Genomic DNA, 19,805 nt, shown 5'->3' on the forward strand with positions numbered 1-19,805 from the left:
ACGGCCGTTGCCATGGGAACGTCCTGTGCCCTCCCCGGGGGGGGTGTGGGCGGAGCGTCGCCATGGAAACAGCCCCTTTGCCCCGCCCCGCCTTACGAACAGCCCCGCCCCTAGAAGGCGGGTGAAGCGCCGCCGCGCCAACCCGCCGTTGAGAAGCCGCAGAAGGGGCGGGGCGTCTCCGTGGTAACGGCGCCACGGGGGGCGTGGCGGCGATACCGGAAGAGGCGGGGCGAGGTTCGCTAGGGAGGACTCGGTTTCCCGTCAGGCTCCGCGTCGCGGTTCCGGTTGGGCGGGCGGTTCCGGCGGGCGCAGGCCGGGATGGAGGCCGTGCCCCGCATGCCCATGATCTGGCTCGACCTGAAGGAGGCCGGGGAGTTCGCCTTCAACGCCGCCGTCAAGAAGGTGGGACCGGGAAGGCGACGGCTGGGGCCTGCGAGGGGCCCGGGGCGGGGCGGGCCTGTGAGAGAAGGGAGTGCTTGAAAGGGGGGGAAGGGGGGGGGGTGTCTGTGGGGGAAGGGAGTGTGTGGGGAGGGGCGTTGGGGGTTTGGGGGGGTCCGTGAGGGTGAGGAGTGCTTGAGGGGGGAAGAGGGGCTGGGGGGGGCTGTTTGGGGTCTGTGAGGGAGGGGAGTGTTTGGGGGGTAGGGAGGGTGAGCTTGTGAGGGAGGGGAGTGTGTGAGGCGGGGGGTGTTGGGGGGTTCGTGAGGGTGAGGAGTGCTTGAGGGGGGAAGAGGGGCTCGGAGGGAGGGGTGTTTGCGGTCTGTGAGGGAGGGGAGTGCTTGGGGTGTGGGGCAGAGGGGTCGGGGGGGCTCCATGAGGGGTGTGTGGGGTCTGTGAGGGAGGGGAGTGTGTGGAGCAGAGAGGAGTTGGGGGGGGGGGTCTGTGAGGGAGGGGCGTGCTTGGGGTGTGGGGCAGGCAGAGGTTGGGGGCTCTGTGGGGGGTGTTGGGGATGTGGAGAGTCTTTGGGGTGCACAGGGAAGGGGAGTGTGGAGGTTTAGAGATTTTGGGGGGGCCCTGGTGAAGCAGGGAGTTATAGCCGGGGATATCTGGGGGGGCTGTGACTCTGGGTGTTGGGGGGGGGGGCCGGAGATGGGGAGGACTGGGGCAGGGCTGCTGGGGGCACCGTCAGGCAGGGCCCTGGGGGGCTCTTGGGAGTGGTTGGGCAGGGAGGGGTGTGAGGTGCCCCGGCTGGGTCTGTGGTGGCCTGTCACCCTGGGGTGGGTCTGCCCTGCGTGTCACGGCGGGAGCAAGGCCGCGAGCGAATTTGTGCCCCCGTCAGCCCACCCTGGCTTGTCCCCGCTCGCTTCGCTGCTTCCTCAGGTCTTGGGACCTTCCTCGGTGGCTGGGGTCAGCGGGTCCCCGCCAATGCGGTGCTGCCGGGGGACAGAGTTTGGGAAGGGGGGAGTCCCTGGAGCGCTCCCCAACCCAGGCAGAGCCTTCCCCAGCCACCTCGGGGGCGAGCGGTGAGTTGGCAAGTCTGTCCCCACCGCATGTGACTGCGCTGACTCCTGGCATCGCAGCCGCCCTTCCCTGAGCCCCGCTGCTGCCGGGTCCAGCCTCCCCACCCGGCAGTGGTCGTTATTAATGCCATGGCAGGCCTCGTTAGGAGATCCGGGTCAGCGATGGCCGATCCCTCGCGTCTCCTTTCCCTCTACTCCCACGGGCTCATGTAAAAGAGGGAACTGAGGAGGGGGGAGCTGGTTCTCCCGCCGCCAGCAGCCCAGGCTGACTGATCATCAGTCAGTCAAAAGCCCCAATCCCTTTGCGGTGCTATTAGACGAAGGTTGAGAGTACGGTGGGTGCGAGTCGACAGGCTCCTTCCTTCCCAGTGGCCGCCGAGAGCTGCGGGGGGGACACAATCTGTGCTGGCCGCCCCAGCAGGGACCAAACGGATGGCTTAAAGGAGGTGAAGTACTTAATTAAGCAGCTGTAAACAAGCTCCACCTATGATTGGCATTTCCTAGTGCCGCCTACAGATGAAAAGCATGATTTATTGATGTAGAAGGAGGACGGGGGCGTTTCCCCTGCATTTGTGCCACCACCTGCTTCCCACCCCTCTGGATTTTGGTGTGCTGAGGGGGACTGGTGTCTGTCGGACCCCAGCAGTGGTGTTAGCGTGGCAGGGATGTCCTTGTGCCAGGAGGAAGGTGTTGTGGGATCGCTGAGCTGAGTCATGCTGTGCCGGCCAGGACAAGGTGCGGTGACTGTCGGCGCGGCTCTGGCCCTGCCATGCCTGCCTGCCAGTGCCGGGGAAGCCAGCAGTGCCCTGGGCCTTGTGGCGGCAGCCCACGGAGCGCTGCAGCAGAGGGGATGGTGGCCTCCAGGCCCAAGTTTGTCCCAAGGGATGGTGACTTTTGAAAAGTAGTTGTTTAGGGAATTTTTGTGTCTGGCAGCAGGTGGAAGTCTGTTTTGTAAACCAGGCTTCCCCGCACACGTTTGATGGAAATCCGCTCTGTTTTGCTGGCTTATGAGAAGCAACAGGGAATAGAAACCTGGCACCCTGGTCAAAATGGAGAGGGAGGAGAGGAAACTTCCCTCATTTCTCCAGCACTGAGCTGTGTTAACCTTGTGTTTAAGTGACAGGGTGTGGGCAGCCCTTCAAATGTCCCCAGCCTCCCTTAACCTGGCAGCCGCTGGGTTGGATAAAGCTCCCAGTGTCTGCCTGAGCCAGGGCAGAGTGGGGCTGTGGGTTCCCGGCTGCCGGGAAGGTTGGATGAATTCCTGCACAAACCCTTGGAGAATCCTGAGCTAGAGGCAGGTTTGGGGAGCTCTGTCCCCACTGCTCTCTTAGTGGCAGTGGGGAGATGTAACTCGTTGCTGAGCATCTTCCTTGGGGTTGCCAGAGCGTTTTTGGCCAAGCCCTGGCTCTAGCTCCTCTCCATGGCGACTGAGGAGCCTCTGGCAGGGCCTGCGGCACTGTGCTGTTCCGTATCGGCATGCGCTACCCAGTTTTGTTTCCCTTTCTGCCCTTGCCGCGATGAGTGGCCTTCCTGGCCAACTGCCAGCGTGACATCCACCCTCTGACAGTCAGCAAGAGGTTTTGCTTTCATGCAAACACAGAGGGATATTGGGTGTGAATCTGGAGTGACTTCAGTTCGGTCTGTCCCCTTCACTGGCCACTTGATTCCAGCTTTTCCGCTCCAGCTCCAAGGTCCCCACCAGCTCCTGGCATATGCTGGATCGGTGACTCTCCCCAGGCTGTTGTCTCCATGGGATGCTGCACCCTGGCTTTGCGTTAAGCTGAGGTTCAGCAGGAGTGGGACAAGATTTGGGGGGTTTTAGGAGGCAAACAAGCTCCCAGCCAGGAGATGCACGGCCCTTCACACTGTCAGACCCGCCGTGGGGCCTTCTTCCAGGCTTCCCTGGAGAGCTGCCGCTTGTTGCTTGGGCACAAGGCTGGGAAGGTGTCTCTGGGTGTCAGACAGGGCCAGGCTCTCACCCCTCTCTCCTCCCTCCAGTTTGTCCTGAAGAACTATGGGGAGAATCCAGAGAACTACAACGAGGAGCTGCGGAAGTTGGAGCTGCTCCGGCAGGTAAGCCGGGCTCCATCCTGAATCACTCACAGCCCCAGTGAGACCTGCTAGAGCCAAACCGGGGGAGCTGGTTCATTGCCCACCCCATGCTCAAGGACAAGTCTGCCGGCTCCCACTGGTTCCCGCTGCCTCTCTGAACCGGGAGGTGTGCCGGAGCGCTGCCATGGCTGCTTCTCTCCATCACCAGTGGCCCATGGATGAGGCTTTTGGCAGCCGGGCTGCATCCTGGGCTTCCCAAGGAGCGTGCAGGGTTTGGGCATTAGGGCTCTGCTATATCCACTTCCCTGAATTTGTTGGGTTTTGTGTTGAATACAAGTTCCTTGTTGGGAGGAAGGAATCGCTTTGTCTAGTCAGGCTGGTGCCTGAGGTCTTCTCAGGGAATAAATCAGCCCTTTGCTCTCAGCTCTGGAGCCCACATACTTGTGTTAGTCACTGGGGTCATCAATTTTGGGGCCACTGAGCAGATTAGAGATGGCCTTGGCCCCGGACAGCTGGTAGCTGAAACACGGATGGCAAAACCAGCTGGAGACGGTCGGAGACTTGCCCCGAACTGGGACCGGTGCCGGTTTGTGATGTGCCGTAGGTTTTGTAGCAGGGCCATGAGCCTGATGCGCAGGGTGGAGCTGGGGTAACTCGTGGTGCTGGCACTGGGGTCATCTTACCAGCCTCTCCAAAGCACAGCAGTGGGTGGGTGCCCTAACATCTCCAGCCTGGGATCTGTGGAGTTCTGGCCTCTGCCTGTGGCCTTAACCCTGAAGCAGGAGGTTGGGAAACCTTTCCAGGGTCTCCTGCTCTTCCCTTCCTTCTCCCAGCACAGCTTTGCCATAGCAGCAGGTCCTGTGCCCTGTCAAGGACACCCCTTTGTCAGTCGCTCCCAAATTCCACCCGTTTATTTTGCTCTTAGGAGCCTGTGCCGAGGAGAGCAGAGGCTCTTTTTCCCTGAACCGGTTGCTCCAGATCCATAAAGTGGCTCCCTCCAGCCTCGTTTTTAGGCAAACAGACCTGTTTTTCTAGCTGTGTTACACCGGTGTTTTCCGTAAGGCCTTGCTCCTTCCTGTGGTGCCGCTTCATGGCGGGGGAGCTGGCTGATGCCTGGCTCTGACTGTCCCCTCCTGCCTGCAGATCTCACCACAAATCAGGCAGGCTCTTGTTCCTGCCTGGCACGTTACCCGTGAGCACAGTCCTGTCCTCAGGGCAGCCTCTTCCTCCTCCTCTCTCCCCTCCAGAGCGCCGTCAACGTTCCCAGGGACTTTGAGGGCTGCAGCACACTGCGGAAATACTTCGGCCAACTCCACTACCTGCAGAGCCGCATCCCCATGGGTGCTGAGCAGGAGGCGGCAGTTCCCATCGCATGGTGAGGAGGAGCTTCTTCCCCGTACGCTCTTTCCAGCGTGGGCATTATCAGTGGGAGGATCAGTTCCCAGCGTGAGCTTCCTGAAATGCGGAGGCTGACCCACAGCAGAGCAACTGCTCCCTCTTGCCTGTGCACGTCATTCACCGGCATCCGATATGCCCCTGTCTGAAGCCCAGCAGCTGTACCTGGGTGGCACAGGGGTGTCCTGGAGACCCCTTGGGAAATGGCGTCCTGCCCTGGGGATCTGGCAGGACGTCTAAGCCGAGCTGTAAGGCAACACGGTTGGCTCTGAGGAGACACAAGGCAGAGCCAGGACAGCGTCACCGTGCAAGGTGACAGTGCTGAGATCCCCTGGAGTGGCAGAGTTGCTCAGCTGTGTGTAAATGGGGTGTCTGTGTGATTACAAAGCCAAAACAAACCCACCATGTGGAGAGACACCGTCCCACCAGCTCCCACCGCCTCCGGCACCTTGATTTGATGTCCAGGGTGATGCCAGGCAGGAGGGCCCCTTCTCCGAACCTCTGAGGGAGCACGTCTCCTGACAAATCCTTTTCCTGGCTGGTGGCCCATGCCCAGGAACACCAGTAACTCCATCTACAGCTGGTAATCAGGCTTCTCTCCTCGCAGGACTGAGATCTTCTCAGGCAAGACGGTGACTCACGAGGACATCAAGTACGAGCAGGCATGCATCCTCTACAACCTGGGTAAGGGCCTGGGAGACCGGCTGTCCTCTTAGTCTGCCCTGGGCACAAGGGATGTCGTCCCCCCCTGCCCAGCCTTTGCTCCATGCTCCACATCGGCCTTCCTCAGAGCAGCCAGACAGCAGCACGGCCCGCCTGATCCCACCAGCACCCGTGGCTCAGCCTGGTTGTGCCTCTTCCCCTCCTCCGTGCTGCCTGTGGGGCTGGGTACTTAGCGTCAGAGCTGCACAAGAGGTTGACTTTGGCTTTTGTCAGAAGCCTCCTCTCCTTTCCTCGTGGTCTGAGCATGCCCTGGTCGTGTGCTGCCCTGCATCTCGGTCAGAGGTTGCACCGAGGAGCCTGACATTGGGTTGTGGCCTTACAAATGCCCTTTCTGGCACAGTGACGGTCTCAGTCAGTTTTTGTCAAGGTCATCCAGCACCCCGTCTCCTCAAAAGCAGCAAATGGGTGTAAAAGCAGCAAATCTAACTTTTGTTCCCCCTACCTTGCTCTCCAGCTGTGGACAATCACAGCTCAGAGTGGGGTTTTTTTGGTAGCCCCAAAGGGAAGGTGACGCTCAGCCCCTGGCCACTTAATGCAGCTGGAAACACTCCCATCCCTGGCATTGCAGCTGCCCCTTGTGCTGCAGATCAGGAACTGACTGCATTTTCCCAGTGGACCACGTGCAGAGCAAAGTAGTTTAGCTGCTCCCTGAAGTTGGAAGAAACACTTCTGTTAAACCAGGAGGGTGCGGGATAGTTGCTTTTCAATACTGAGGGTTTGTTTCCAGCACGGGGCTTTCCTGTGCTGAATGACTTGCATGTGCAGTCTTTCACACTGGTGGCCTGTGAGATGGGCATCCTGAATGCCATGGTTCCCTGCGTCCTGCTGGCACAGAGAGCCAGCTGGGTGCTGCTGGGTGTCTGTGGCCGACTCGCCGCAGATTGAAGCTTCTCTGGTACAAGACCTGCAGTTTCTGGGAGCAGTGAGCGGGGGCTGGCAGAGTGTCCTCTTTCCGCAGGTGCGCTGCACTCCATGCTGGGCGCCATGGACAAGAGAGTGTCTGAGGAGGTAACGATCCCCTGGGTCCTCCCTCAATGACTTTTCTCTCCCGTGTGCTTAACAGGCACGAGCCGGTAGCACTGAGTACTTCTCCTCCGTAACTTGGGTGGTTACAAGTATCTCAATGTCAGACACCAGCTCTGGATGTCTGCTGTGACCCAGGATTGCTGTAGAGCGTTATGAGGGGCCACCCCCCTCATGGTTGCGTCCCTCCCTGCCCCGTTGTTGCTGTCCCTGCTCCAGCAAGGCTCTGCCTGCTTGCTGGCCAGGCTGACCTTCTACCCTCAGCACCTAGGGCCAGAAGGGGAGAAATGTGACACAGCTTGGAGCATGCACGGCCAGGGGAAAGCACTGAGCTGTTTAGAGCCTCGTGAGCCGCAGGGACTCGCTCCAGGCTTGTGGCAGCTGCTTTTTGGGGTCTCGGAGGAGGCCTGAGCAGCACAGGGAGCATCTAACCCCTGCTGAGCTGGGGTTTATCACCGTAACCCTGCCGTGTGAAAGGAGGTTGCTGCTTTTCCAGTCCGGCCAAGTCTCCACAAATTTCTTGTGTCCAGCCGCACGTGCCTACGAAAGTCGGCTGGCTCGGCACACGTGCAAGAGGGCTGTGCACACCTGACACGTGTTCTCCCGTCTTTTCAGGGCATGAAGGTTTCCTGCACTCACTTCCAGTGTGCTGCCGGCGCGTTTACATACCTGCGGGATCACTTCCCTCACTCCTACAGCGTAGACATGAGCCACCAGATCCTCAACCTCAACATCAACCTAATGCTGGTAGGAACTGGGTTCTGCCTCCACGGGGGCACTGGTCACACTGGGATGGCTTCTTGCACACCTTGAGGGCAGCTGCTGCTCAAGCAGGAGAGGGGTGTTCCTAGGGTTGGGTGCTCCCTGTGGAGTCTAAGCGCTTGGAGCTGGGTGAAACAGGACCCCAGTGCCCCATGGGGGCTGTTGTCTCTGGGGTCCGGGCTGCTGTAGGCACAAGGGGCTCCCTCCTGCAGGAAGGAAGGAGATCTGGGGAGGCAGCAGGGAAGAGGGAAGGCTCTGTGCCACTTTGCTTATCCCCAGGCTGTTCGGGCATCCCTTGGGGCTGGAGTTTACTGTGCCCCACCACCCCTGAAGAAAGGGGCTGTAGCTGGTGGGTCCTGCCAGGGGCTGGGGCCTGGCGCTGGCTTGGATATAGGGGGGTGTCCCAAGGTGTAGGGGAAACTGAGTGTTCCCCTCTTGTCTTTGACAGGGCCAGGCACAGGAGTGTCTCCTGGAGAAGTCCATGCTGGACAACAGGAAGAGTTTCCTCGTGGCCCGGATCAGCGCCCAGGTGAGCTCCTGGGCAATCTCTGCTGTGCCGAACTCTGGCTGCTTCTGCCTTGGAACAGCCCCACTCCCACTGCACGGAGCGACACATGGGATCGGGACCTCGGGGAGGGTGTCCCAGATCCTGCGCAGCGTCAGCGCAGTCAGAGAGCAGTATGGGGTCTTGCTGTTGCCTTAGGCTCTGAGTGCAACCATCAGCTCCTCAAAGGAGAGTGTAAGATGCTCTAGAGGGAAGGGATGCCATCCAGAGGGACCTTGACAGGCTAGAGAGCTGGGCCTGTGCAAACCTCATGAAGTTCAACAAGGCCAAGTGCAGGGCTGGGGCAACCCCCAGTATCAATGCAGGCTGGGTGATGAAGGGATTGAGAGCAGCCCTGCAGAGAAGGACTTGGGGGTACCGGTGGATGAAAAGCTGGACATGAGCCGGCAACGTGCGCTTGCAGCCCAGAAAGCCAGCTGTGTCCTGGGCTGCATCACCATCAGTGTGGCCAGCAGGTCGAGGGAGGGGATTGTGCCCCTCTGCTCCGCTCTGGTGAGACCCCACCTGCAGTTCTGCATCCAGCTCTGGGGTCCTCAGCACAGGAGAGACATGGACCTGTTGGAGCGGGTCCAGAGGAGGCCACAAAAATGATCAGAGGGATGGAACACCTCTCCTGTGAGGAAAGGCTGAGAGAGTTGGGGTTGTTCAGCCTGGAGAAGAGAAGGCTCCGGGGAGACCTTAGAGCAGGCTTCCAGTACCTAAAGGGGACCTACAGGAAAGGTGGAGAGGGACTCTTCACAAGGACATGTAGTGATAGGACAAGGGATAATGGCTTTAAACTTGTTCTGGTTTCAGCTGGGATAGAGTTAACTGTCTTTGTAGTAGCTGGTACAGTGCTGTGTTTTGAGTTCAGTATGCGAAGAATGTTGATAACACTGATGTTTTCAGTTGTTGCTCAGTAGTGTTTAGACTATAGTCAAGGATTTTTCAGCTTCTCATGCCCAGCCAGCGAGAGAGCTGGAGGGGCACAAGAAGTTGGCACAGGACACAACCAGGGCACCTGACCCAAACTGGCCAACGGTGTATTCCACACCATGGGACGTCCCATTTAGTATAGGAACTGGGAAGTGGGGGTGGGGAATCGCCACTTGGGGACTAGCTGGATGTTGGTCAGCGGGTGGTGAGCAATTGCCCTGCGCATCATTTGTACATTCCAATCCTTTTGTTACTACTCTTGTCACTTTATTAGTGTTATTGTTATTAGTTTCTTCTTTTCTGTTCTATTAAACTGTTCTTATCTCAACTCATGAGTTTTACTTCTTTTCCCAATTTTCTCCCCCATCCCACTGGATGGGGGGGGGAGTGAATGAGTGGCTGCGTGGTGCTTAGTTGCTGGCTGGGGTTAAACCACGACAAAACTTAAAGACGGTAGATTTAGGTTAGATGTAAGGAAGAAGTTCTTCCCTGCGTGGGTGGTGAAACGCTGGAACAGGTTGCCCAGAGAAGCTGTGGATGTCCCATCCCTGGCAGTGTTCAAGGCCAGGTTGGACGGGGCTTTGAGCAACCTGGTCTAGTGGAAGGTGTCTCTTCCCATGGCAGGGGGGTTGGAACAAGATGATCCTTAAGGTCCCTTCCAACCCAAACCATTCTATGATTCTAACTCTCCATGTGGGGTAGGTTTACTGTGGTGATGTCACTAGTCCCTGGCTCTGACCCAAAATGCATCTGCGAGTTCCCCACCGACTGACCATTTTGCTGTGCTGGCTGGGTGATCTGAGACCTTGGGCACAAACCCTGGTGCCGGTGAATCCTCCTTTCCCTTGCTGCTCTCTGTTCCACCTGGGATCTGGCTTTCTGGGGGGTTCCAAACACCTGTCCTTCTCTCTGTAGGTGGTGGATTACTACAAAGAGGCCTGCCGGGCGCTGGAAAACTCGGAGACAGCCTCGCTGCTGGGAAAGATCCAGAAAGACTGGAAGAAGCTGGTTCAAATGAAAATCTATTATTTTGCTGCTGTGGCCCACGTAAGTGAGGAGATCAACTGGGGGGTGGCTTGGCTGCACTGGGGGCACCTGCTCTTTGCTCCCATCCCGGCTTGGGCTGCTTGTGCCCACTGTGGCGCAGTGCTCACCACAACATGACCAACGAACGGGCTCTGGCTGCTCTGTGGGGTTTTCTTGCCCCTTTCAGAGGATCTCCCTTGAGTTAAGGAGCTCTGACACTGCTGATGGGTGTTTTCTTGCAGCTGCACATGGGAAAACAGGCTGAGGAGCAGCAGAAGTTTGGGGAAAGGGTAAGCAGAGCCGTGTTGGTCCATCTCGTCCGGTCCAGGCTTTGGATTCCTGCCCTGGGGGGGTTGAGTCCTGGAAGAGATTGTCATGCTGGTGACGCTGGGTATCCGCAGCCCTGGGGACACGAGCGTGTCACCAATGATGTCCTGCCTCCTGCAAGCGTTTGTGGGTGTTCTTGAAAAACCCCATTACGCTGTGGGAAGCTGCGGCCCTCAGGGAGTGGTAGTCGTGTTCTTGTGCAAAGCAAGGGCATCTACTTCTGTGCCAGCCCTAATTCCCTGTCTCTCTGCAGGTCATCTACTTCCAGAGTGCTCTGGATAAACTCAATGAAGCAATCAAGCTGGCAAAGGTGTGTTCCTGCTCCATCTGGTAGCAGTAATTGGGTTTTTCAAGTTCCTGTGCTGGGCCCTGGCTCAGGCCAGCAGGATGCCAGACTGGGAAGATGAGACTGGAGTCAGTTTAAAAGCTTTTCTTGCCGTTCAGTAGGTTGGCAAACCTGTGCTGGCTTCCCAAAGCTTCACTTTGCTTCCCTCTGGGACATCCAGCCAAGCCCAAGGCTGTTGTATCTTGGTCTACCAGGGCTTTAGCAGGGTTTGGTTTGGTTTTAATCATTTAGGAGCATGTGGGCAGCTCCAGAAGGGCCGTGGGTCTGCAGTGCTCAGCCCTGCTGCCTTGGTGGGCTCCCCACAGAGCCTCTGGTGTCAGTGCTACGGTGCTTGGGAAACTGAGGACAGCCCTGTAGCAGGGTCTGTGTGTGAAAGTGGGACATGAAAGATTTGGGGCTGCTTCCAGGTGTCTTGGTTCCTTTACGGGGCACAAGGAGAGATGGCTGGTGAGGCTGCTGCTGGCTCCTGGGCACACTCGAGCCATGGCCACAGCACGCAGGGCTGCGATCGGCCACTGGGACAGTAATATCAATTCCCTGCCAGCTCTAACTCACTCTCATTTCTGCAGGGCCAGCCAGAAACCGTCCAGGAAGCCCTGAGATTCACCATGGATGTGATCGGTGGCAAGTGAGTCCGTGCACGGGGCTCCCCTGGATGTAACCGTCCTGCTTCTCTGTGGGTCAGAAATGCCCTGTGGCCGGAGCAGCCCAGGGAGCGCCCCTGGTGTCCCCCGACACGCAAAGCCGAGCATCCCGTGCTGCCTGAGGCTCGCGGGATGTGCAGCTGCTGTGAAAGTCACTCTTTGCTCTCCCTGGAGCGAGCCCAAGAGACCCAGGGCCTGACCCCACTGGGAGCAAGCCCAGGGAGCCAGGGATGCTGTCTGCTCCTCACCAACGTGCCATCACTTCTTGGTTTTAGGTACAATTCGGCCAAAAAGGACAATGACTTCATCTACCATGAAGCTGTGCCTGCACTGGACACCCTGCAGTCTGTGAAAGGTGAGGATGGGCAGTGCCCTCTCCTGCCAGCTCCTGATGGGAGAGGGGGGGGACACATGGTGACGCGTGGTGAATCCATGGGGCTCTGGGCTCTGGGACCCTTGGGGCTTCGTGCTGTGATGCCATGCTCTCTGGGAATCTGCCAGGAATGAAGGTTTTGAGCGGGAAGACCTGTCTTGGGAATAATCTGTTCCCCGTGGAGGTTTCAGACAAGCGTGTGTTGTGTGTTCGACCCCCAGGTGCCCCGTTGGTGAAAGCCCTCCCTGTCAACCCCACGGATCCAGCTGTCACTGGCCCCGATATATTCGCCAAGCTGGTGCCCATGGCTGCCCACGAGGCCTCTTCCCTGTACAGGTGTGTCCTGGGCTGCAGCGCGGATGGGCACGGCTCTGGCTGGAGCAGGACAGCCAGCCGGTCACGGAGCTCAGGGTGCAGCTCTCAACAAGGAGCCCGTGCCCTAGCTCAGCAACTCTGCAAGCTAAAGAGAGCTGGGAGCTGGAGGTTTTCTTGGGGAACTGCCAACATCCCTGAGTCATTCTCACGTCTGGCCTCTGTCCAGTGTCTCTCCTGGCAGCTGGAGCTGGCCTTGCCACCCCAAAGGGCCTCATCCAGCAGGCCCGGGGATGGACGAGGCTCCGGCCAGTTCCCGCAGAGCTCAGAGCACTTGTGACTTCATGGTGGAGGTTTCCCTACTCCTGTCGCAGCACTAAAGGATTATTTTTTTTTTTCCTCTGCTCTATTGCAGCGAGGAGAAGGCCAAACTGCTGAGAGATGTGATGGCGAAGATCGAAGCCAAGAACGAAGTGCTGGAGTACGTGTGAGCCATACCCAGACAGGGCCCTGGCCAATTTCTCCCAGCTGGAGATGCAGGCAGCGTTCTGGGCTCCCTGCAGCCTGGTGCAGGGCTGTCCTGTTTATCCCCTCACTGAGTTTCCCACCCCAGCGCCAATGGGAACACAGACATCCCTGATCTGTTACCCTCGTGTGCTGAGTATGGTCAAGTCCCAGTTTGCCCAGCTCTGGGGCAGACCCTGTCCCCCAGCAGGTTCTGGTCCCAGTGACTGGTCCCCAAATTCACCGTGCAGCTTTGCTTAGGCCATCAGGGGTGACGCTGCAGTGCTGCGCCCCGAGTTGGCCGTGGTTTGGGGTGGGGGGACCTGTGGGGAGGCTCTGCCACCGCTCAGGGGCTTGTTCTCTCACCTGCAGCCAGTTCATGGACTCCATGCAGCTGGACCCCGAGACCGTGGACAACCTCGACATGTACAGCCACATCCCCCCCATCCTGATGGAGAAATGCGCTGCGCTCAGCGTGCGTCCCGACACCGTCAAGAACCTTGTCCAGTCCATGCAGGGTAAGGATACGGCGACCAGGGATGTCTGGGCTGGCCCTGGGGGCAGGCATGCCGCTCCCTGATGGGGGCTTTGGCATTGGGAACGGCCGCTCCGATGGCTGATTCTTTGCTGATGTAAATTCCCAAACCCCAAAGCATTTTTCCTGTTGGCCAGTCATAGGCAATGCTGCTTCCTCACAGGCCCAGCCAGCCGTCACCCCGCTGGTGGCTGCAGCCAAGGGAGTCAGTGCTTTCTGAAGCCCAGTGCAGGCAGGCCCTGAGCCCAGCACCCAGGCATCTGGCCTGTGATGTCCTTGCCTTCTCTGGTCACCCACAGCCAGATTTATTTCTCAGGCTGCTGTGTTGATGCCTGGCTTCAGGCTTGGAGCAGGCAGGGGCCAGGAGAGCTTGTGGCAGGTGGTGGTTCAGCCCTTTGCCAGCCTCGGTCTCTCTCCTCTGCAGTGCTCTCCGGGGTCTTCACTGATGTCGAGGCTTCCCTGAAGGAGATCCGAGACCTCCTCGAGGAGGATGAGGCTCAGGAGCGAAAGCTGCAGGAGCTGCTTGGAAAGGTCCCACCGCCCCAGGGGTCCCCCCTGCCGCCGTCCCCAGGGCTGGCCGAGGTCAGCAAGGAGTGTTCCAAGTACATGGAGGTGCATGAGAAGGCCAGCTTCACCAACACCGAGCTCCACAAAGCCATGAACCTGCACATCGGCAACCTCCGCCTGCTCAGCGGGCCGCTGGAGCAGGTCCGGGCTGCGCTGCCTTCACCCGCCTTGACCGAAGGTGAGTGGTGCTGCACCCCGTGCTTGCAGCCATCCCGGCTTCCCAATGGCACCCCAGGCTGGAGCTGGGGGGGAAAGTAGGTCCGCTTCTCCCTCCTGTCTCCCCGGTGCTCCCCTCGTGTCACCTTCTGCCTCATCTTGGTGCTGCTTTGGCATCAGCCAGCTGCGTGGTCCATTGCAAGCCGGGGTGGGGGCTTGTCCCCCTGAAAAACCTGCAAAATGGGATCCTGGTGTGGGGACAGATGGGCCAGAGACCCTGTTACCGTCTCGGCAAATGCCTGTCTTTACTGCCTGGTGTGCCAGGACAAGCCACAGGCTGGTTCCTTACCCCCGCGGTTCCCTCCCCTCGGCTGCAGCATGTACCGTGAGCAGGCTCGGGTCGGGGAGGCTGCGCTGGGTTCGGCGCAATCTGGCGCAGCCGCTCAGCCCTCCCTGTCCCCCAGACGACAAGCAGGTGCTGCAGAACCTGAAGCGAATCCTGGCCAAGGTGCAGGAGATGAGGGACCAGCGGATGTCCCTGGAGCAGCAGTTGCGTGAGATGATCCAGAAGGATGATATCACCACCTCGCTGGTCACCACCGACCGCTCCGAGATGAAGGTGGGTGCCAGCCGCCGTGTTTGGGGAAGGCCCTTTGTGTGTCACACATCCCGGTCAGGGCTGCAGCAAGAGCTCTGCCCTGTCCCAGACTACCCCAAAGCCTCCCCAGCCACCTGTGACCCCTCAAACCCTCCCCTCTCTTGGCAGAAACTCTTTGAGGAGCAGCTGAAGAAGTACGACCAGATCAAGGTGTACCTGGAGCAGAACCTGGCCGCCCAGGAGAACGTCCTGAAAGCCCTGACGGACGCCAATGTCAAATATGCGGCTGTGCGCAAGGCCTTGGGCGAGGTGGAGCACAAGTGAGTGGTGTGTGGGGCTGAGGCACGGAGGAATGGTGGGGTCTGGGTGCATGAGAATAGCCTTCACCCCCTCACAAGGGAGAGGTGTGGCGTCACTGCCGGCTTCTCTGTCCCTTGTCGTGCCCCACTGCTGGGGGAGCCACTGGTGGCTGTCCTGCACCCAGTGTCCATCCCAGGTGGGTGCTGGTGGGCTCCTCAGGTCCCAGGAGTGGGGAGACCCAGTTTTGTCTTCGCGTTACATCACCACTCAGCCCTTCCATCCCATCTCCCCAGGTGGAACACCACAGTTCAGACCTTGGTGGCCTCCTACGAAGCCTATGAGGATCTGATGAAGAAATCGCAGGAGGGGAAGGACTTCTACACCGACCTGGAGGGGAAAGCCGCCAAACTGCTGGAGAAGGCCCGGGCTGCCTGCCAAGCTGCCGAGGCCAACAGACAGCAGATCTTGGAGAAGTAGGTGGTGCCGTGCCTGTTGCAGAGATGTGCGTGTGGGCTGGAGGGAACGTAAAGCTGGGCTCGGGGGTCCCTGATGTGATGCCCCCTGCCTCGCCTGGGGAGGTGGGAAGCACCTTTGGGTGCTGCTGGGTGATCTGGGCTGCGGCTGGAGGGATTGGCTTTGGCACAGTGGCTCCCCGTGCCCACCCGGGCTCGCTGGGGGCCAGTGACTCCGTGCTGAGCCCCGCTACCCCCCCCCCCCCCCGGCAGGGAGATGAAGAAGCAACCGCCCCCTCGGCCCACGGCCCCCAAACCCGCCCTGCAAAGGAAGCCGCTGGAGCTGGAAACCGGTGGGCCGGATGCTGGTGACCTGCCACCGTTGAGCTCCCTGGTGCTGTCGGAGCTGCCGGAAGAGCTGCGCAGCCTGCCGCCAGATGTGCTAGCCGGGCACCTGGCCCACTTGCCGCCCCCCACGCTGGCCGCCCTCGCCCTCAACCCGGCCCTGGCTGCCGGGTTGCGGCCCCCCGAGCCCTTCCTCCCCGCGGCCAGGTTGGCCAGTGCCCCGCTGCAGCCCTTCACCCCTGCCCGCTTCCCGGGACCCCCTGCCCTCACCGGGCACTACCGTCTGCCAGCAGCACCCACCTCGGCGCCGGGGCCCTTTCCCCCTGGCGGGGGGACGCCGGTGCAGCTCCTGCAGCCCTCTGCCCCGCAGGCGGCTGGACCCCCCCCCAGTTCTGCCCCGGCCGCTTCCCCTCAGCTTTTCCCGGCCGCCCCGCTGATGCGAGCCCCGGTGCAGCCCAGCACGGCCCCGGTGCAGCCCAGCTTCGTGGGGCCCCACGTGGTTCCCCCACGCTCGTCCCCGCAGCACGGTCCCCTGCCCGGCTCTGCTCCCGCTCCTGCTGCTTCCTACGGTCTGGGCCAGCCGGGGGTGCCCGCACCCGGCCCCCTCAGACCCCCAACCCTAGGGCCAGCCCCCATGGGTGCCCAGCCGCCGGCCAGCGGCCCCGAACCGGCTCCAGTTGCCCGGCCGGCCACCACCACGGTGGATAGCGTCCAAGCCCCCATCTCCAGCTGCACTGCTCCCCCGCAGCTCCCCGGCCAGGGGCCGGCTGTGCCCCCAGTCCCCTTCCTGGCCCCACAGCGCCTGGGGGGCCCCCCTGTCGCCTTCCCTTATGCCCAGGGGGGGCTGCAGCCCTTTGGGCAGCTGGCTCAGCACCCGTTCCCTCCCAGGCAGCACCCGCAGACCTTTGCCCCCACAGCGCAGCTCCAGCCTGGCATGGAGATGCCCGCTCGGGCCCAGGGCCCCCAGCAGTTCCCCCCGGCTCCCTTTTTGACCCCGGGGAGAGCCCAGGTTCCGCTGCCCTTCCAGCCGCCTGCCCGGCCCCCACTGCCCCCCCAGGCCCAGTTTGCCCAGCAGTCCTTCGCCGGCCCCAGGGGGCAGCTGCCCCCACCCTCCCCCGGGCAGCCCCCCCTGCCACCGCAGCTTTACCAGCTGCCGGGGCAGGACAAGCTGCCCCCGCAGGGGCTCGCCCCGCACGGGGGGGCCCTGCCCTTCCCCAGGGCCCCCGGCCAGAGCGGCCCCCCAACGCAGCCCCTGCATGCCACACTGGGGGGGTTGCAGCCGGTGCCCGCTGGCTCCCCTGCTCTGCCCTTCTGCCCCAGCCCTGCCCCCCCCCCCAGCAGCCAGTTGCCCCCCGGGACCATGGCCCTGGGCCCCCCTCCGCCTGCCCCTGCCAGCCAGGCTGGCCCCCACCACGTCACCCCCTCTCCCAGCCCTGGTCTGAGCCAGATGCCGGGCGCAGCGGTGGTCCAAGGTCCCCTGGTCCCCTCCCCGGCCCCCTCCCCGCAGCCGGCCTTGCCCATGCAGCCCCCAGCGCTGGTGCCGGGATCCAGCAGCCTGCCGCAGAGACCCCCACCCTCGCTGACGCCGGGCACGGCCCCGCTCCCCCAGGGCCCCGGCGAGGCCCCCTTCCAGCGGCAGAGCTCCTCCACCGATGACCTGCTGTCCTCCAGCCCCGAGAGCCAGCATGGCGGCTCCAAGGTGGCCGTCGGCCAGCCCCTGCTGCAGCCCACCAAGGCGGATGCTAAGGACGGGCAAAAGCCCAAGGCGGTGCAGCTGATTGAGAACGATCCCTATGAGAAGCCGGAGCGAGTCCTGCGGCTGCTGGCAGAACTCGACCGCTTCCGAGGGCTGGTGGAACGCCTGGAGCAACCAGGGCCCGGCGGCACCACCGAGCTGGACGCCGTCTGGAAGGAGCTGCAGGATGCCCAGGAGCGGGACGCCCGGCAGCTCTCCATCGCCATTGCCCGCTGCTACTCCATGAAGAACCGGCACCAGGACATCATGCCCTACGACAGGAACCGTGTCGTCCTCCGCTCGGGCAAGGACGACTACATCAACGCCAGCAGGGTGGAGGACCTCTCGCCTTACTGCCCCACCATCATCGCTACCCAGGCCCCGCTGCTGGGCACTGCCGCCGACTTTTGGCTGATGATCTACGAGCAGAAGGTCTCCGTCGTTGTCATGCTGGTGTCGGAGCAGGAGCTGGACAAGGTAGACCCTTTCCCAGGCGCGCGTGGCTCCTGGCGCTGGCATCCCTCGCCCCTCCTGGTGCCTGTCGCACTCTCCCAGCATATCACCATGCAGCAGATCTGGGCCCTGATGGGGACCGGGAGGGTCCTACAGCTGCCCCAGGTGGGGTGGTTAAGGGGGCTGCCAGCGCCAGCTCCTGACAGCAAGCTCCCTTCCCTCCCCGCAGCAGAAGGTGCTGCGGTACTTCCCCCCTGAGCGGGGCCAGCCTGTGGTGCAGGGACCCATCACCCTCATCCTCACCAGCCTGAAAGTCGCCCCTACCCACGTGGAGAGGATGATCACGCTCCAGTACCGGGACCAGAGCCTCAAGCGCACCGTCATCCACCTCCAGTTCACCTCCTGGCCAGAGCTGTACGGCACAGGGATGGGGGGGGGGGGGGGCATGACGTGGTGGTCCTGCAGCAGCTGGGGAGGGTGGGTGCCCGTGGGAACCCCCTGAACTGCTGGTGGGGCACCTCAGGGCTCCAGCCCCAGCATGGGGAGGGTCTTTGGGGCAGTGGTGACCCCTCCTGGGGGGGATATTGAGAGCGGGACCCCCAACCCAAATGAGTGTGTGTGTCCCCACTCCACGCAGGGGCCTGCCCGACAGCAAGGGGAGTCTCCTCCGCTTCATCCAGGAGGTGCACGGCCACTACCTGCACCAGCGCCCACTCCATACCCCTGTTGTAGTGCACTGCAGGTGAGCAGGGCTGGGGGGGTGGGGTGGGGTGGGGGGGTGGGGTGTTGCTCCTGTGGGGGCATGGGGTGCTGTGTCCCCGTCGTCCCCTCCCCAGGGGCCTGTCACAGCCTGTTTCGGGGTGGGGGGGTTGTCTTTCCACAGCTCCGGGGTGGGCCGCACTGGGGCCTTCTGCCTGCTCTACGCCGCCATGCAGGAGGTGGAGGCAGGCAACGGCATCCCTGACTTGGCCCAGCTGGTCAAGCGGATGCGGCAGCAGCGCAAGCACATGCTGCAGGAGAAGGTAGAGGGGCCGCGGGAGGGGTGGGAGGGGGGAGAAGGGGTTGAAGCCCCCAGGGACTGACCTATGCCACTCTCCTTCCCTGCAGCTCCACCTCAGGTTCTGCTACGAGGCCGTCCTGCTGCACGCCGAGCAAGTGCTGCACCGCCACGGCGTGGGAGCCCCTGCCGTCCCCAAGGCCACTAACAGTGCCTCCCCCAAGGTGGGTGCAGGGTCAGTGTGTGTGTGTGTGAGGGGGGGGGGGGAAGGAATCCATCACCCCCCCCAGGGCTCACAGGGCCTCTCTCCCGCAGCTCTATTTCCACCAAGACCCCCAGGACCTGGTCCTGGGTGGGGACATGCCCATCAGCTCTATCCAGGCCACCATCGCTAAGCTGAGCATCAAGCCCGGGGGGACCAGCGGGGAGCAAGGGGGGGTCTGGTTGCCAGATCCCGTCCCCCCGCCCGATGCCGTGGACACCCAGGTGACGCCGCCGGTGCTTCCCGACGGTGTGCTGGATGGTGTGGGTGCCCCCCTCCCTGAACCCTCCTCACCGGGGCCGCCCCTCCCTGAGCCGCCTGGTGACCCTGAGAGCAGCAACCACGTAGGGGAGAGCCCTGAAGTCCCGAGGGGGGAGCCGGTGGTCCCCTCTGCCACCCCCCCCACCTCCTCGCTGGAGCTGTTGGCCTCCCTCACACCCGAGGCCTTCACCCTGGATGCCTCCCTCAAGGGCAAGCAGCGGATGAACAAGCAGAACTTCCTGCAGGCGCAGACGGGCGAGGGGCTACGGGGGCCCCGGCCCAGTGACGACCCCCTCAGCATGCTCGATCCCCTCTGGACCCTCAACAAGACGTGAGGGGGGGGGGGGCCGTGTGTGTTGTGTGTCCTGTTCCCCACCCCCTGCCCCCAGACCCAGCACTACAGCCCTGGGCCCCTGCCCTGTGGGTGCTGCCTTCCCCTGGGACCCCTAGTTTGGGATGGGAGGACCCCAGGCAGCAGTGGTTGGGGTACCCCAAGGGGTGGGGGGGCATTGGGGGGGTATCTGCCTTCCCCTACCCCCCCCTCCCCCAATCGTTCTGCTTTGTACAGGTGTAACATTGGCGCTCGCCACGTTATTTGACTCCAATTAGAACTGACTTTTTCAGCTCTTTGCTACTAAAATAAAGAAGAGTTTGATCTGCAGCTGGGCCAGGCCCCAGTGCTGCTGCTGGCGTGGGGGCTCTTGGCTCCCTGCCTGGTCC

General features: G+C 61.7%; 1 protein-coding gene across 2 annotated transcripts; it reads left to right on the top strand.

The window, feature by feature from the left end:
• The first annotated feature begins 109 nt into the window (after positions 1-109).
• PTPN23 (protein tyrosine phosphatase non-receptor type 23) lies at positions 110-19,801 on the top strand. 2 transcript variants are annotated; one of them, XM_049799209.1, is made up of 25 exons: positions 110-402; positions 3,456-3,530; positions 4,757-4,884; positions 5,512-5,588; positions 6,586-6,635; positions 7,266-7,397; positions 7,861-7,941; positions 9,808-9,939; positions 10,161-10,208; positions 10,499-10,555; positions 11,161-11,219; positions 11,511-11,590; positions 11,830-11,944; positions 12,336-12,401; positions 12,797-12,942; positions 13,384-13,704; positions 14,147-14,301; positions 14,449-14,600; positions 14,874-15,053; positions 15,306-17,589; positions 17,795-17,979; positions 18,203-18,307; positions 18,449-18,587; positions 18,673-18,786; positions 18,878-19,801. In XM_049799209.1, exons 1-25 carry the CDS (start codon positions 319-321, stop codon positions 19,418-19,420), a joined length of 5,508 nt encoding a protein of 1,835 aa, XP_049655166.1. In that variant the 5' UTR covers positions 110-318; the 3' UTR covers positions 19,421-19,801. The 2 variants fall into 2 exon arrangements, with proteins under 2 accessions (XP_049655166.1, XP_049655167.1); XM_049799210.1 differs by lacking the exon at positions 10,161-10,208.
• Positions 19,802-19,805: the final 4 nt, after the last annotated feature.

Source organism: Accipiter gentilis, chromosome 4 (assembly GCF_929443795.1).
Source record: "Accipiter gentilis chromosome 4, bAccGen1.1, whole genome shotgun sequence".
In the NCBI taxonomy this organism is placed as follows: domain Eukaryota; kingdom Metazoa; phylum Chordata; class Aves; order Accipitriformes; family Accipitridae; genus Astur; species Astur gentilis.